This window comes from Sarcophilus harrisii, chromosome 2 (genome assembly GCF_902635505.1).
Source record: "Sarcophilus harrisii chromosome 2, mSarHar1.11, whole genome shotgun sequence".
Lineage (NCBI taxonomy): Eukaryota > Metazoa > Chordata > Mammalia > Dasyuromorphia > Dasyuridae > Sarcophilus > Sarcophilus harrisii.
Window position 1 is genome coordinate 105,849,430 of NC_045427.1, and position 15,951 is coordinate 105,865,380.

A 15,951-nucleotide genomic window follows, 5' to 3' on the forward strand; every position below is an offset into this window, starting at 1 on the left:
TTTGCCTCTCTCCAAAGCTTATTAGCACACTACTCTGCACTGTTAGTAGTTGCCTAAAAATGTTGAATTTGCATCCTGGGAAAATTATAGCCTAGGGATGTTGTCAAACAAGTCTTAGAATAGGAAACATAATGCAGAAGATGAGTCTGGAGCTCCTTTGGGGTGGGGCAATGGTTTGAAATCTTCCAAATAAGGAAGTTAACAATAGGCTAATAGAAGTTTTCTGGAAAGATGAAAGACTGTGCACTTCAGGGAAATTAAAGTGCAGTTGGAAGATTAGATGGTTGGTGGCAGGATTTGGAAGTAGTTTGATCAGAGTTAAAAGTCTGACTGGAGGAGATGGACATTTGTTTTGTTCAATGTCAAAAAGCAGCTTTTGCTGGCATGTGCATGCAACCTTAGCTCCACCCCAGCAGGTATAGATATGATAAACCACCAGATTATCTCTTTGCATATTCAAGCAAGAATCCTAGCTAAACCACACTCCTACTGAAATGGATTTTTTTTTTTTAAAAGAGGAAACCACTAATAGGTTCTTTCTGAGTTCTCCTCTCCCTTCACTTCAATGAAGTATACTTTTGACTAAATTCTCTCTTCCTTTAGTTTCTGAGACACTGTTTCTTTTTTTTACTGGTCTTCATCCTTTTCTGTGACACTGCTTTTTCCTGGTCTTCCTCCCATCTAACTATTTTCTCCTACTTCCGGATAATTTCCCGTGCCCCAACCTTTGTCTTCAGTTATTTTGTTTGGACTTTCTCCTGGTGATTCTGTTTCTAAAGGGTTTCTGTGTGGATAATTTCTATATGGATGGCTTCTAGATCTAAACATAGTTCCAATATTTTGCCTTGATAACTTGCTCTCTTTCTGCTAGACATTATAGGTGGATTTTTCAGTTGTATGTACATTTTCTATATTTTCATCACATCCTGTCTTGTATTATGTTTTTCTGGTTACATGGCTTGTTCCCTCATAGTAGAATGTAAGCTTCTTGATGACAGGAGCTGTCGTTTATTTTTTTTAATCTCAGTTGCTAGTGCAATGTCTTAAATAGTAGACACCAAATAAATATTTGAATTGGTCTCAATTGTTCTTCCTGTCTCATTGTGTCAGCATCAACTTATACTTGGTATCTTGGACATGGTCCAAGGAATGAGAAAGCACAAGTTACTGAGAGTTAATAAAAAAGGGTGGGGAAGCTGGTAGATATACAGGCTTGAAGGGGGAGAAAAGAGACTTTCATTTTCTAGATAAGATACCTGTAGATCCCGGGAGCATAGTAATTTATACAAAAATCATGTCAGCAACATTTGGAAAGTAATCCAACTAGTTTCATATAAAAATTTTTGAGTCATGGTTGCATTTTCACATTTTGAATGGGTTTTATATATACATATTTATTTGCTTGTAGTCTTCTCCATTAGACCATAAGCTTGTTAAGAGCAAGGACTGCCTTTTGCCTGAATTAAATTTTCCCTGAAGCTGAATGAATGAATAAATGATTAATATCACTTTAAATTAACAATTACCACTCATCCGTGAGGGTAAAGGGGTCTCATTAAGATTGGTTAAAAAGCCACGCCACATTGTTAATTTTTAGAAAAGTTGACCAAGACTACTTGCCAGGTAATGCTTATACGGGCTATGGCTGATAGTATTTACCTCTAGTTCAAAGGCTCTTCTCCTGGAGTTTGTGACCTAATTTTTTAAAATAACTATTTCAATATAATTGGTTTCTCATAAAGTCCTTCATATTTAATTTTATTCAGTTAAAAATGTTATTCTGAAAGAGTCTGTGGCACAAAAAACCTTTAACCTTTGCCCTCATCATTGTCGGGCAAAAAAAAAAAAAGCTTTAAAACTTAGAAATAAATAATTTGATCTGTGGATTAATACTTATTCTTTGCATCTTTAAAACACAGTTTAGCAAATATTAATATGTTAGGCTAATGAGGTTTACACAGATAAAAGATGACAGTTCATATTTTGACTATGCATTTCCCCCCTGAAACCTTACATTCCTTATATAAATAAAAAAAAAATCCTTACACAAAAATAAAAACTCCAGGAGGCAATCCCTCCAATGCTTAGAGGCTCTATTCAGTTGGGAGTTATGTCTTATATTCAGATGGGCGTAATACAAGTTAAGGTATGGATGAGAACTCTTCCCCATTGCAAAGAGATATCCATGGTAAGGCTGGGTGACCATTTAGGGTAGAGAGTGTTCTTGTTTGGGTCCAGACTGAACTAGATAGCACCTGAGCTCCATTTTTTTGGTGAGAGTTTGTGAGATATCTAGAAAAATTTGAGGAAGATGATTTACTAGATTTTGCTTCCTTTCTGTACTTTGATATTCCTTACAACCCTAGTGAGAAAAAGAGGGTGGTTTTAACTTAAAACAAAAGCCATATCCTAGAACAGAAATAGATAATTTTTATCAAATTAGTGTCTCTCCTCCCCCTTTTGCCCTGACTTTATCATAGTATTTGTTCCTTTGTGAGTTGGAAAGTCAGAGGTGAGGAGCGGAGAAGAATAACTAATATGTCAGTAATGGAAAGATGTCCAAAGTATTGCTATTCTCTTCTATCCTTATGATTTGGTCTTCTGTATGAGCGAAGAATAAGCTCTACATTTTTGCTAGTTGCTCTTGAACCCTCCTCCCCCATAAGTACTGAATAAAAGTTAGAAGCAGGTTGATTTTAAAGAGTTCTATTACATTTATAGGCATTGCCTTACTCGTAGAATCTTTGGGGTTGTACAAGGCAAAGAATAAGAACAAAAAAAAGTTTGCTTCTGAGGACATTGCTTGGATTGCTACATGGGTGCAGAGAGCCACCTATATATGTGTACATTCTTAGCACAGAGATGTGTGGATGTGATGGAATGGGAGCAAAGAATAGGTTGAACAAAGTTCTAATTGATGAATTTATTATGCTCTCTTAGCATCATTCACATGCTTTTGGTATTATTTCCCTGTTGAAGAATTAAATATCTCAGTTGGCAATATAGTCTGTTGTGGAAATGGAATAGGATGCCTTTTGACATAGCATAATGCAGAAAAAGTGCCATATGGTAAAGATCCTGGATTTACAACCTCTAAAGTAGTTAACCTTCTTATCCTGCAATATATATTATTATTGCAAGAAGGATTTGGAGCTCTTAATTTTTAAAAAATGGACTTTTTATTAATATCTTATTTGTGCATCTCTTCCATTTCTCAAAGTATCTTTCCTCCCCTCCCTTAAGGCTATCACTTTTTAACAACAACAAAAAAATAGTTTGTAGCAGAACCAACCAATATTAAGTGTGACATGTTTACAGTGTTTCATATGCACAGGCATTCCCCATCTCTGAGGGGAATAAAAAAGGAGGGGGGAGGTGCCTTCTCATCTTTTTTTTTCGGGGGGGGGGGAACTACAGATTAATTATGATAATTTCACAGCAGTAAGTTTTGCATTTTGGTTGTCATTCTTTGGGTTTCCATTATTATAGACACTGTGTATACTGGTTTCCTGATTCTCCTTACTTCACTTTGCTTTGGTTCAATAAGTCTTCCCCTCAGTAAGATTCTGTAAAATTTAAGCACTACCACAACTTGTATAAAAATTTCCTGATTGTAGGCATGTACTTTGTTTTCAGTTTTCTGCTACTACTAAAAAAGTGCCACTATAAATATTTTGACATCTTTGAAATATTGATCATAGACTACTTTGAGGTATATCCCTAGCAGATTTTTGAGTCAAAGGCTTTATTTTTAAAACATTTTAACCTAATTATTGTAAACATATAGAATTCTAAACGTTTTGAAAAGAGCTTAGGGACCTAATTTACTGATGAAGAAACTGACAGACTTAGAAGATAAGTTGCATTTCTGAGATCATAAGGCTGGTTAGTGGCTGTGCTAGGACAAGATTACTCTAGGTCTAGTTCAGTTCATGGCTGAAATAGTGGGATCAAATCTTGAAGAAGTCAACTATTAGAGTTAGGGCACTGGAGATCCTACAAAGTTTACTTAGAGATCTTTAGCTAGAAAAGAGAAGACTTGGGGAGGATAGAATAACCTTCAAGTAGTAATGAAACAGGATTAATAATAATAATAATAATAATTGCAGATAGCAATTATAGAATAGTTTAAAATTTGCATACTACAACACATTCTCATTTGATTCTCTTGGCACAGTGAGTGCTTAATAAATGCTTGTGAACTGATAGCAATGCTGTGAAGTAGTGTCATTTTCCCCATTTTACAGATAAGAAAACAGACAGAGAGGTGTAAGTGATTTGCCAAATGGCAGCTAGTAAATGTGTTGAGTCTGAATTACAACTTAGGACTTTCTGATTCTAAGTAGAAGAAGAATTAAGTAAATTCTTTATGATCTCAGAGCAGAATTATATCAGCCATGGGATGAAACTGCAAAAAGGCAAGATTTTTGCCCTGATAGAAGAAGGAACTTTTAAACAATTAGAACTGTCTAAAACTGGAGTGGAATGCTTCAGTGTAGAGTTTGCCATCTAAAGTCTTAGAAATGGATAACCACTTTCTACAAATGTAGTGAAGGGATTCTTATGACCTCTTCTAACAGCTTCTAAGACCTCTTCCAACTCTTGAGGTGTAATGATTCTGAATTCTACCATGATTGTATTTTCATTAGATCACACAGTCTCTAGCAGTTTCATAGACTAATCACACATCTTTGTATTCCCACAGATTAGCATAGTGTCTATTTCTTGGTAGATATAAGTCAATTTGCATTTATTACGTGCCTATTATGTGCCAAGCGCTGTGCTAAGATTTGGTGTTAAAAAGAAAGGTAATGATAAATTAGTCTCTTCTCTCAAGGAGCTCATTATTGCAATTGCTTGATTGCAAAAGTATTATGGGTTCAGAAAATTTTTTTGCCATTCAGAAGTGTTCTGTATAGTAAAGTACTCCAAGAATTAGTGTTTTCATTGTAGTGGATATTCCAGTTCAACTCATAACCCCTTCATGCTTTATTAAATTGAATTTTTAGTTTCTTTGGCATAAAATTTATCACTGTACAACTGACCTGTTCATGAGCTAGCTTTCTATAGTTAGCTGGAGTAAAAATGATGTGACTGGACCAGCAGTACTTAAGCCTTGCCTTGTTTAGGTTAAGACCTGTTTGTTTGTACTCTTCTGACTTAGATTTCAAAAATCGAGGGTCAGTTGCAGTCTGTGATAATAAAATGATAGAGGGGCAAATATAATGATTCCAATCAGCTGAGTGATTTCAGTGTAATTTAGAACTTAACATAGAATTTGTTGTTACAAATGCAGATTTAAGCAAAGGAAATTAAATATTACAAATAATTGGCTTATAAATAATTGGTTTTATTGTGAAAAAATTTCTACTCAGCAATTTGGAACTAAGGAGAAGAAAGATGCCAATTTGGAATGAGGTATGATCACTTCTGTAGTACGAATACTGTCTGAAACCATATTTTATTATACTAGACGTATTGTGATATCTTAGAATCCACTTGAGTTTCTACCATTTTTGTCCTACTGATCCTTAACCATGGTTACCCTTATCATTTATTTTCTATGATCCTATTCCTTGCCTCCTGAGCATTATTGATGAAAGCTTTACATAAAGCTAGTTTAATTTATTTTAAAATTTAAGCAAAAAATTTCAGATGAGTCTGTACCAGCTGCTCAGAAATGACTTGATTCTCCACTTAAGTCATTCCATATTTAATTTCCTAAAACACCTGTTTTCTCTTTCAACTTAACCATTCTTCAGGCCATCTGTTGGGAGCCTTCTTAGGTTATTAACGTGCCTAAAAATTATGTGTCTTTACCCATTCATTCTCTAATACCCTTCTTTTTCAGAGAATAAGGTGGTCCTATTTCTTGTCTAGATCCATTCTCTACTTTCTTCCTCCAGATCTTGTTCTAGCTGCCATTACTTTTATATTTTTAATTTCTTTGATTACTGGCTTCTTCCCATGTGATTATGGATATGCTAAAGTAGTAATAATAACTCCAGAATTTTTTTTGTGCTTTAAGGTTTACAAAGCAAATTCACATGTTCTATATCTCTTTTGATTCTTATATAACACTGAAAAGTAGATTCTATTATTATTTTCATTTTATAGATGAGGAAATGAAGCTAAAAATTAGGTCACTTTCTCGGGGTCATACAGCTAGTGAGCTCAAGTCTTATAGATTCTTAATGATGTCAACACTCTAACAGCTAACCTTCCTTTGAAAATAAAAGTTTCATTCCATGTTTTTCCTTTTTCCTTTATTATAAACTTTATGGAAATATTAATTTCCATTTCTTTGTTACCTGTTTACTCATTATGCATCCTCTCTGAAGACTTTTTTTCCCTATCACTCTGAAGAAAATGTTTGTTCAGTGAATCCCTTTATCATTATATCTAGTGTCCTTCCTTTGATTCTCATCCTCTTTAATTTGTCTATGATATCCGATACTATTGACTAATTAATCTTTCTTCTTTGTTTCTCCTCCACCCTTGACTTCTGTGACATGCTCCACTGGTTTTTCTGCCTCCGGTTCCTTGTTAACTTACAAATCTAACCTCACCCTCCTCTTTAGACTTTCTCCCTAAGCAGTTGCATTCACTGTTACTAGTCTAAGATATCTCTCAGAATCACAAAATTGGAAAGATCTTAGGGAGGTTGAATAGCCTAGACAAGCGATTCTCTAATTTTGAATGGAAAAGACCTTTGTGGTTGTGGAACTCAGCTCTTTATCAAGTCAGGCCAGTTCAGTTTTGGGTAGTTTGAATTTGTAGAAAGTTTTCTATTAGTGTTCAGACTAAATCTGTCTCTCTTTACCACCTACCTACTCCTTCCCACTCTTGGCTTTCTTCCATATGATAGTACTTTAGATAATTGAAGATGGCTTTCATGTGCCTCCAAGTTTCTTCTTCTTCAGGTCAGACATTTCTAGTGCCTCGTGTGGCATGATTTCTAATCCTTCTTTCATCTTAGTTACAGGCTTTTGCACTCATACCAGGTTATCTTTTCCTAAAGCATGGTCATCAGTAGTAAACACAATACTACAGATGTGGTCCTAACTAAGGCAAAATAAATAGGATTATTATATCCCTTAGGACATTGTGCCTAATATTACATAAAGTTTTGTTTTGTTTTTACTACTATGTTATCATTGATTCATACTGAATCTTTCAATTTACTGAGTGAATCCTCAAGATCTTTTTCTTTTGAATTGTTTCTAACTCTACCTTCTCTTCCCCCCCTTATTTTATACTGGTATATTGATATTTTCTTTCCTTCAGTTGTAGGACCTTACCTTTAAGTTTCACATATAGGATGTTACCTTTATCCATATTACATCTTTTTCCTCCAAACATAAGATTTTAACTATCTGTATTACATTTAATCTTATTGTTTGGCCTGATGTTATAGCTTTTTTTCTATCTTTTTCTTTGCCTGGTGCTTTTATCCAATACTTTTACTGCAATCCCTTGCAATTTTGTATCATCTATGTTTAATTTGTTATAAAAATTTGAGCAAAACAAAGCCAAGGCCAGATCCTTTCCTTGGACAGTTTGGAAGAGCCTTTCTTCCGTATTATTTGATCACTCAATTATTTCTAAAGTCTACCTCCTGACTGGATTGTCATCTAGGTCACATTTCTCCTTAATTTCTCACCAGACTATTAGAAGAGACTTGTCAGATTTCTTACTAAAATATAATTATGCCAACAGTATTTATTAAGTGCCTCTGTAGTAACTTTCGTATAGTAGCTGTTTTATAAAATTTCAATTGAATAAAATATCCATGATCTAATAATCTACTAACCCAAGGGGAAATCCACTAACCCCTTAGCCTGGCACAACCTATTCTTGATGTGGGTTTTTGGTGGTCATTAATTCCTTCCATTTAAAAAAAAATAATTTTTCCTCAATTAAATGTTAAACAAATTTTAATATGTTGTATTTAATAGTATTATATAAATAGTAAAATTGGGAGGTAATGCATGTAGATTGTTTAGTTTCTAATAGTTTTGTTGTAAATAAGAGGACACATGAAGAGTTGTCATTAAAAAATTTTATAGAAGCCAATGTCTGACGATTAAGAGTAGTATGACTTCCTAAAACATAGAAACAGTAGAGGGAACATTTGTTTACAGTAAGTGTGGCCATTCTCCAATTGATAAATGGTCAAAGGATATGAACAGAACATTTCCAGATGAAGAAATTGAAACCATTTCTAGCCATATGAAAAGGTGCTTTAAATCACTATTGATCAGAGAAATGCAAGTTAAGACAATTCGGAGGTACTACTACCTACCTCTCAGATTGGCTAAGATGACAGGAAAAGATAATGATGAATGTTGGAGGGGATGTGGGAAAACTGGGATAATAATACATTGTTGGTGGAGTTGTGAACTGATCCAACCATTCTGGAGAGCAATTTGGAACTATGCCCAAAGGGTTATGAAAATGTGCATACCCTTTGATCCAGCAGTGTCTCTACTGGGTTTATATCCCAAAGAGATCTTAAAAGAGGGAAAGGGACCCACATGTGAAAAATGTTTGTGGCAGCCTTCTTTGTGGTGGCAAAAACTGGAAACTTGAGTGGATGCCCATCAGTTGGAGAATGGCTGAATAAGTTATTGTATAAGAATGCTTTGGAATATTATTATTTTATAAGAAGTGATCAGCAGGTTGATTTCAGAAAGATCTGGAGAGATTTAACATTGGAACCTAAATGAAAAAGCTTTGGTTATGTGCTAAGTGTTTGGTTATGTGCTAAAGTGCTAAGAATCCAATAATAGATTTTAAAGTTATTTTAACAGTCTCATTATCAGCTAATGCTCCTTCAGATATTTCTTGAATCTTCTCCTTTGTTTTGAGGTCTTTCTCTTTATCATCTAGTAATTATATTGGAGTTGTTTGCACTGGACACTGCCCTGTTTTGGTAAAAAGGCCTGTATTCTCCCCAACTGTAATCTTGATTGCTTTTCTGTTGGTTGATGACATCAGAGTCCTTAACATTAAACAATGTTAAAGCTTTTTATTTTCAAAACATAGGCATGGATAATTTTTCAATATTGACCTTGTGTTCCAAATTTCCCCCCCTTCCCTATCCCTTCCACCACTCCTTCCCCTAGAAGTCAAGTAATCCAATATATGGTTAAACATGTTAAAATATGTTAAATCCAATTTATGTATACATATTTATAAAAGAAAAATCAGATCAAAAAGGAAAAAAATATGCAAGCAAAACAAAATCTATGTTGTGATTCACACTCAGTTCCCCCAGTGTGGCTCGCTTCATCACAAGATCATTGGAACTGGGCTCAACAATGATCTCCTGCTTCTGCTCACTCAGCCTGATCATCATTTCTTATAGAACACACATTTGGATTTTTTACATTAATGTATGACGTGTGGCATGAGGAAATAGAAAAGGCATTCTTTTTTCTTACAAGTTATTTTCAAATCTCATATAAAGTATTTTATACATTACAAAAAGCATAATACGTTAATTGGGTGGTAAAAGGAATTGTAATATTTGTTGTTTCAACGAAAACTTTTGTTCATACATAAAGCAGCAGCCAGAAAGCAAAAGTAATAACCTCCTTGGGGTCTGATATTGATAATTGAATTGATAATTCCTAATAATAGCTTTCCAGTTTCTAGGTGGTTTCCTCACAACAATCATGGCATGTATTATTGTCCTCATATGAAACATGATAAACTTGACTTTCAGAGATTCATCAGAATTGTGATAAGCCCAGATCTTTTAATTTCTCAATCCAGTAACGTTGTCACGCTACTCTAACGCCTTTAATTTCAAAGACAATAATGAAAGATGGCCAGGATATCATGTGGAGTGATTGTATGCATTTTGCTTGGATCTTTCTAATTTTATTCTGTTTGTATAATAGATATTAGAAATGGGCATGAAATGCAAATAGTTCTTAACATTTAAAAAAATACATAAAACTAAAAGCCACTGTATTCTTTAGCAGTAAAAATTGCTTAAGCCTGAGATGGTTGGAGGATGTTTTTGGAGATAGTGATTATTCTAGTTGATTATTCTAGTTCCTCTAGTTATATTATTCTAGTTCCTCTTTTCAGTTCTGAGATTCTGTGACTGTTTAGATAATGTCTCTTCTGTCTCCTTAGACTTTATCTCATGAATGAATTTAAAATTATAATTAACATTCAATCATAAATGGTCTATATTTGAAATACTCTGAAAATGAAAATTTATAATCCTTATAAATATGCCGACTTCTTCCCTCCTAGCCACATACAAACACATCCATATATATATATATATATATATGTGTGCGCACGCACACACACACACACACACACACACACACACACACAAGTCAATTCTGATTCTTCTTTAGCACACTCTCATTTTCCAATGAAATTAACTGCTGAGATCTTTTCAATAGATACCTTCATTTTAGCAACAGATTCAGACTGGCAAAAGTCATTAAAGTCCATATACTATTTCTTTCCTCTCCCTCCCACTTTGCCTTTATTTTAAGTAAAAGGTGTTTCTTACTAAGCATTTTTAGATCTATTTTAAAATGTTTAAACCTTTCCTCTCTGCCTTTTTTTTTTTTTTTTTTTTTTTTTTTTTTAGATATTGGGGGCTGGCTGGTTCAGTAGTTAGAGTTCTGAGCTTGTAGTTAAGAGGACCAAAGTTCACACCTGACCTCCCACACTGTCTAGCTAGCTGTGTCACTCTGAAAAAATCATTTAACTTCTGTCTACCCTAGTTTCCTTATTTGTAAGATAATTATAGCACCTACCTCCTAGGGTTGTTGTAAGAGTAAAACAGGATATTTGTAAAACACAATACATAAGTGCTAGTTATTATAGGCTATCACCTTTGGCTACCAGAATCTTATAGTGTGTCTGTCAAAGATGGAGTACATTAATATATCCAGTCTTTGAACCATGCTAGATAAATATCAATAAATTCTTATTCCCTCACTTTCTCCCCCTCTATAATCCTGACAGTTTTCTTTTTTAAATGACATCATTATCTTGAAGGTATTAGAATTCATTATATATCAATTGCTTTGTGGCACTTTATGGTCTTTGAGGCTTAGCAAGAAACATTTGCTCCTGATAATTTAGGAGACATCTATCTATCCATGATTAAATTGGAAGAAAATGTAGCCTCAGTAGAAAAGGTCTATTCACAATCTTGTAATGGTGTTTTTATTCTATATTAGTTTGATCTCGTTCGTTTTATGTTTTTCCCCTTTGGCCTTAATTTGAGATCTGGGTTTATCACAGTTCTGATGAATCTCTGAAAGTCTTTTTAGACTTTCATATGAGAATAACAAGTACTTCCATATATGCCCTGATTGTTGTGAGGGAATTAGCATTTTTTTTGACATTGCCCTCAAATTTTGAGGATGTATCTTGCTTTTATTCAGTAGCCTGCAGGATATAGACTATACCATTAGTTGATAGAGTTGGTTTACTATGAGTTAATAAATAAATAAAGGCAAAAATAACCCTAATATCTTGAGGTCATGTTCTTTAATCTTCTTTCACACTATAAGTTCCTTTTATATTTTTAATAGGAGAAAATGTTGTTTGTTTGCCTTTCAGGGACAAGCCTTTTGGGGATTTGGCAGAGAGAAACTAAAAACTGAATTATGGATCTTAACAAAATTACTTGCATAACCATCCAGTCACATGGCACTGTCTAGAGTAGACACAGTGAAGGCTTAAACACACACACACACACACACACCAACAAACCAGATGGTTAAATATAGATAGATAGTTAATGGCTATCAGGACTTGGCTTAGCATATTTAGGTGTACAGGACAAATGTATGAAACACAAGAATGTGTATGAAAAAAATGCCATTAAATAAATGCAAACTGTTGACATATTATGTTTTTAATAGTCTTGATTTTCTTTTTTTTTTTTTTCTTCCAGATATGAGAAATGAGTGTTGGACGCCGAAGGATAAAGTTTTTGGGAGTTCTGATGATGGCAAACTTTTTTATTTATTTGATTGTAGAAGTCTCCAAAAGTAGTAATCAAGAAGAACGTGGAAAAGGAGAAGTTATATTGCCCAAAGGCAAGTTCTGGAAGAAATATGTACCTGCCAAGGCCTTTTGGAATAGGGAACAAGAGAAATTAAATCACCTTTACAATCCCATTTTGAGCATCCTGGCTAACACAACAGTAGAAGAAAATTTGATTTCTAATGCAAGTGTTCTTAATTCCTGTGAGCCAGACCTATCGGTGATGTCAGCAATTAAGGAATTTGAAAACCTACCAGAGAGATTTAAAGATTTTCTGCTTTATCTGAGATGTAGAAATTATTCACTACTGATAGACCAGCAGGAAAAGTGCAAGCAGAAACCTTTCCTTCTGCTAGCTATTAAGTCACTCACATCCCATTTTGATAGAAGACAAGCAATTCGAGAATCCTGGGGAAAAGAGACTAATTTTGGGAACCAGACAGTTGTAAGAGTCTTTTTATTGGGACAGACTCCCCCTGAGGATCATTTTCCCAACCTTTCAGATATGTTGAAATTTGAGAGTGAGAAGTACCAAGACATTCTTCTTTGGAATTACAGAGATACTTTCTTCAACTTGACTCTGAAAGAAGTACTGTTTCTGAAGTGGGTGAGCACTTCTTGCCCAGATGTCCAGTTTGTTTTCAAGGGGGATGATGATGTTTTTGTCAATACTCATCAGATCCTAAATTACTTGAATAGCATATCCAAGGAGAAAGCCAAAGACTTATTTATAGGTGATGTGATCAAAGATGCTGGACCTCATCGGGAGAAAAAGCTAAAGTACTATATCCCAGAAAGTGTTTATGAAGGCGCCTATCCTCCTTATGCGGGAGGGGGTGGATTTCTCTACTCTGGCAGTCTAGCCCTGAGGCTGAACAAAGTGTCCGAACAGGTCCTTCTCTATCCCATTGATGACGTTTATACAGGCATGTGCCTTCAAAAACTTGGCCTCGCTCCAGAAAAACACAGAGGTTTCAGAACATTTGATATAGAAGAAAAAAACAGGAAAAATATTTGCTCTTACACAGACTTAATGTTAGTACATAGCAGAAAACCACAGGAAATGATTAGCATTTGGTCCCAGCTTCAAAATCTTCGTGTAAATTGCTGAAATATATGAAAGTAAAATATGCATAAGAGAATATATCTTTAAAATGTCCTAATTTTTCCCCTATAATTTAGGTGTAATTTCTTGCTGAATCATTGGAATTGCTTCTTTTTCTGGAATCTTTTTAGAGGCATTTAAACTTTTCATCTAGTATTTTGGAAAGTGAGAATGCATATGGTCATAATTCTTCATGGAACGAATGGCATGAAAATTTAGTTCTGCCCAGGGGTCATTATGTTTGAATGCTGTTTCCCTCTCACCTTGAAAGTCATGAGTTCCCCAGATTTATAACTGCACAATTAGATTTATCTTTATTTTGTTCTCAGAAATAATGGAAGAGTTGTTAATATGCTTTTATTCTTTAGTACATTGGTTGTTGTAAATTTCCTGGGTAGAAAGCCATTTTTATGAGAATTATGTCTGAGATGCAATGAATTTCATATTAATACAGTCTAGAGAAACTTAAATTTAGGAATAATTTCTTTGTCACTTTTGTCTTTGCTGCCACCCCAACAGTATTTTTTGAGTCATGGCCCCCTAATTTTTCAAAATGAAGCCGGCTTGACTGAGTGACAGTTTTCCCCTTAGACCTGACTTTAAAAGCACCCTTCCATCATAGTAATGAGAGTGGGGACACAAATTTTCTTTCTTGGGGATGGTAGGCAGTATTATTAGGATATTTTGTTTTAATTTTGAATCTTAGCTGGACATGTAAACTTGTCTCTTGCTGATCACATTTTAAAAGTAGTCCCCCTTCTCATATTGGCAAGAGATGATTATGATCTGCTAATGGGTAATTGTTATCGAATTGCTCGCCACTTAAGATTGTTTGGTTTGTGCTACTAAATGGTCCTGTGGGCCTTGAGGGAAATTCTTGATACTTCAGGTAATAATTTGAAGGTGAAGACCATTTTATGAACAGTTTTTGTCTTTTGAACTCGAATTCTTTTCTTGCCATATTTCTCACATTGCTTGTATAAAATAATTATTCTGACTAGTGACTGATTCCAGTGTCTATATGTAGAAGTGCCTGTGTTTTTATTTATTGTTCAGATTGACCAAAACATTTTGTTAAATATATTTTGTGTAATATTTTATTTGTATACAGTGTTGTCCTTTAAATATTTAACTAGAGCATGATATTTTTAAAAAGTTAAGATGTAACATATCAAATAAAACTAAGTGTTATTTTTGAATTCAAAAAATTGTTTTGTGTGTATACTATTAGATTTAACAAAATCCTGCCAAACTATTGTCTTATGCACATTATCCAGTATCATGTTATCTTGAAGTACCATTTTTATGCTTATTCTGTCACTGAGAATTCTTATGCATCATAGATTATAGTTGACTATGTAAAAGGGTGGAAATAAAGTTATTGTGTATTTTTAATTCTCTTGTGTAACATTTTATCATCTACCACATTTTAGAACTTAATGTTTATTTTTTTTTTCATGTACATAATCATGTGTTATTTTTTTGTCATCAGTATTTTTCTGAATCTTTAAGGAAGTTGCCTTGATCTATTCCAATAGCTCATACTTTGAAGCCATTTTGGAAAGTTTAAAACAGGGATAACCAATAAAAAAAAGTTTTTCTATTTTTAGGCTTGTAAGACAGCTGAAGGGGGTTGGGGAAAGAGGGGAGTAGGTGGTATATCAGAATGGAAAGAATGATAAACTTGATGTCACACTCCGTTTAAATCTTGACATGAGGCAATTCATTTTACTCTTTAGATCTCAGATATAAAATGAAGTGGTTAGCCAAGTGATTTTTCCATCTAAGGGCCTTTCCATCTCTACATCTCCTTCCTTCTGAGTCCACAACTGTAAATTATAGTCCACAACAGCATTTTTTGTTAGATAGCATGAATTTGTTAAACAAGCTCAGACTAATTGGGTTTAAGGAAGATGGAATATTTTATATCATATTGACTTATTTTTATTTGGGGCCGATCTTTAGTTTATCACAAAAATAACAAGCAGCCTTTCTTCACAATGTGAAATAAAATTTTAAAAACAGTAGTCAAAGCTGCAAATATAGAGAAATTTGACAACATTCTCAATACTTTAAAAAGCTCACGTGGTGAGCCTAAAAATATATTTTTAGATAATTGATGGGCAATCAATTACCCTTTAGTTCTTTGCTCTAGTTGGTGTCTTGAGTTAATGGATCAGCAAGCTTATTGTGTAGAGGACTTAATCATAACTTCATCTTTATAGCAAAATGATTGTGTGACTTTTTTAGAAGGAAGTCCACAGCTAGCTTTTGCAATGGTTATGAAATACAAGTATAGCTGCATGAGGAAGGTGTCTTAATTTGTATTTGCCAATATAACTTATCCTGCATTTTCTCAGGCATCTGTTTCTCCCCTGAAAGTTATGTAATACTTCTCAGCCTACTCATTCACTCAATTTTTAGTGAGTTTGTTTCTACCAGGGGAGAAAAAAGGAGATGAGCTGGAAGAAGGTTCTTGTATAGTAACCATTTCTGAATTACCAACAGTGATGCTTTTGTCACAGTTTGGAAAACACTCAAAAAGAGCAATATTTTTGGCAATTAAGTATTGATGCTCCCAAATATCATCTTGTCTCCCCCCTACTTAATAAATGTTCACTGAAAGATTAACACCTTTCTAAAGCCAATAAGAACACTACTAACAGCAACTAAATTTTAAGCTTCCACAAAACAAGAACAATGTGTGTGTGTGTGTGTGTGTGTGTGTGTGTGTGTGTGTGTGTGTGTGACCTGCAATTCTTGTTGTCTTTTGTATGTCTTTTGCAGTTGCAATTTACACATCAAAATCC

The 15,951-nt window shown here is 34.2% G+C and overlaps 1 protein-coding gene across 1 annotated transcript in view; it reads left to right on the top strand.

Moving 5' to 3' along the window:
- Positions 1–14,536, top strand: part of B3GNT2 (UDP-GlcNAc:betaGal beta-1,3-N-acetylglucosaminyltransferase 2) — a 36,226-nt gene extending 21,690 nt beyond the window's left edge. Inside the window, exon 2 of the mRNA XM_003758248.4 lies at positions 11,945–14,536. Coding sequence (XP_003758296.1) covers positions 11,954–13,147 — 1,194 coding nt within the window. The 5' untranslated portion in view covers positions 11,945–11,953 and the 3' untranslated portion in view covers positions 13,148–14,536. The remainder of the gene's footprint in view (positions 1–11,944) is intronic.
- The last annotated feature ends 1,415 nt before the right edge of the window (positions 14,537–15,951 follow it).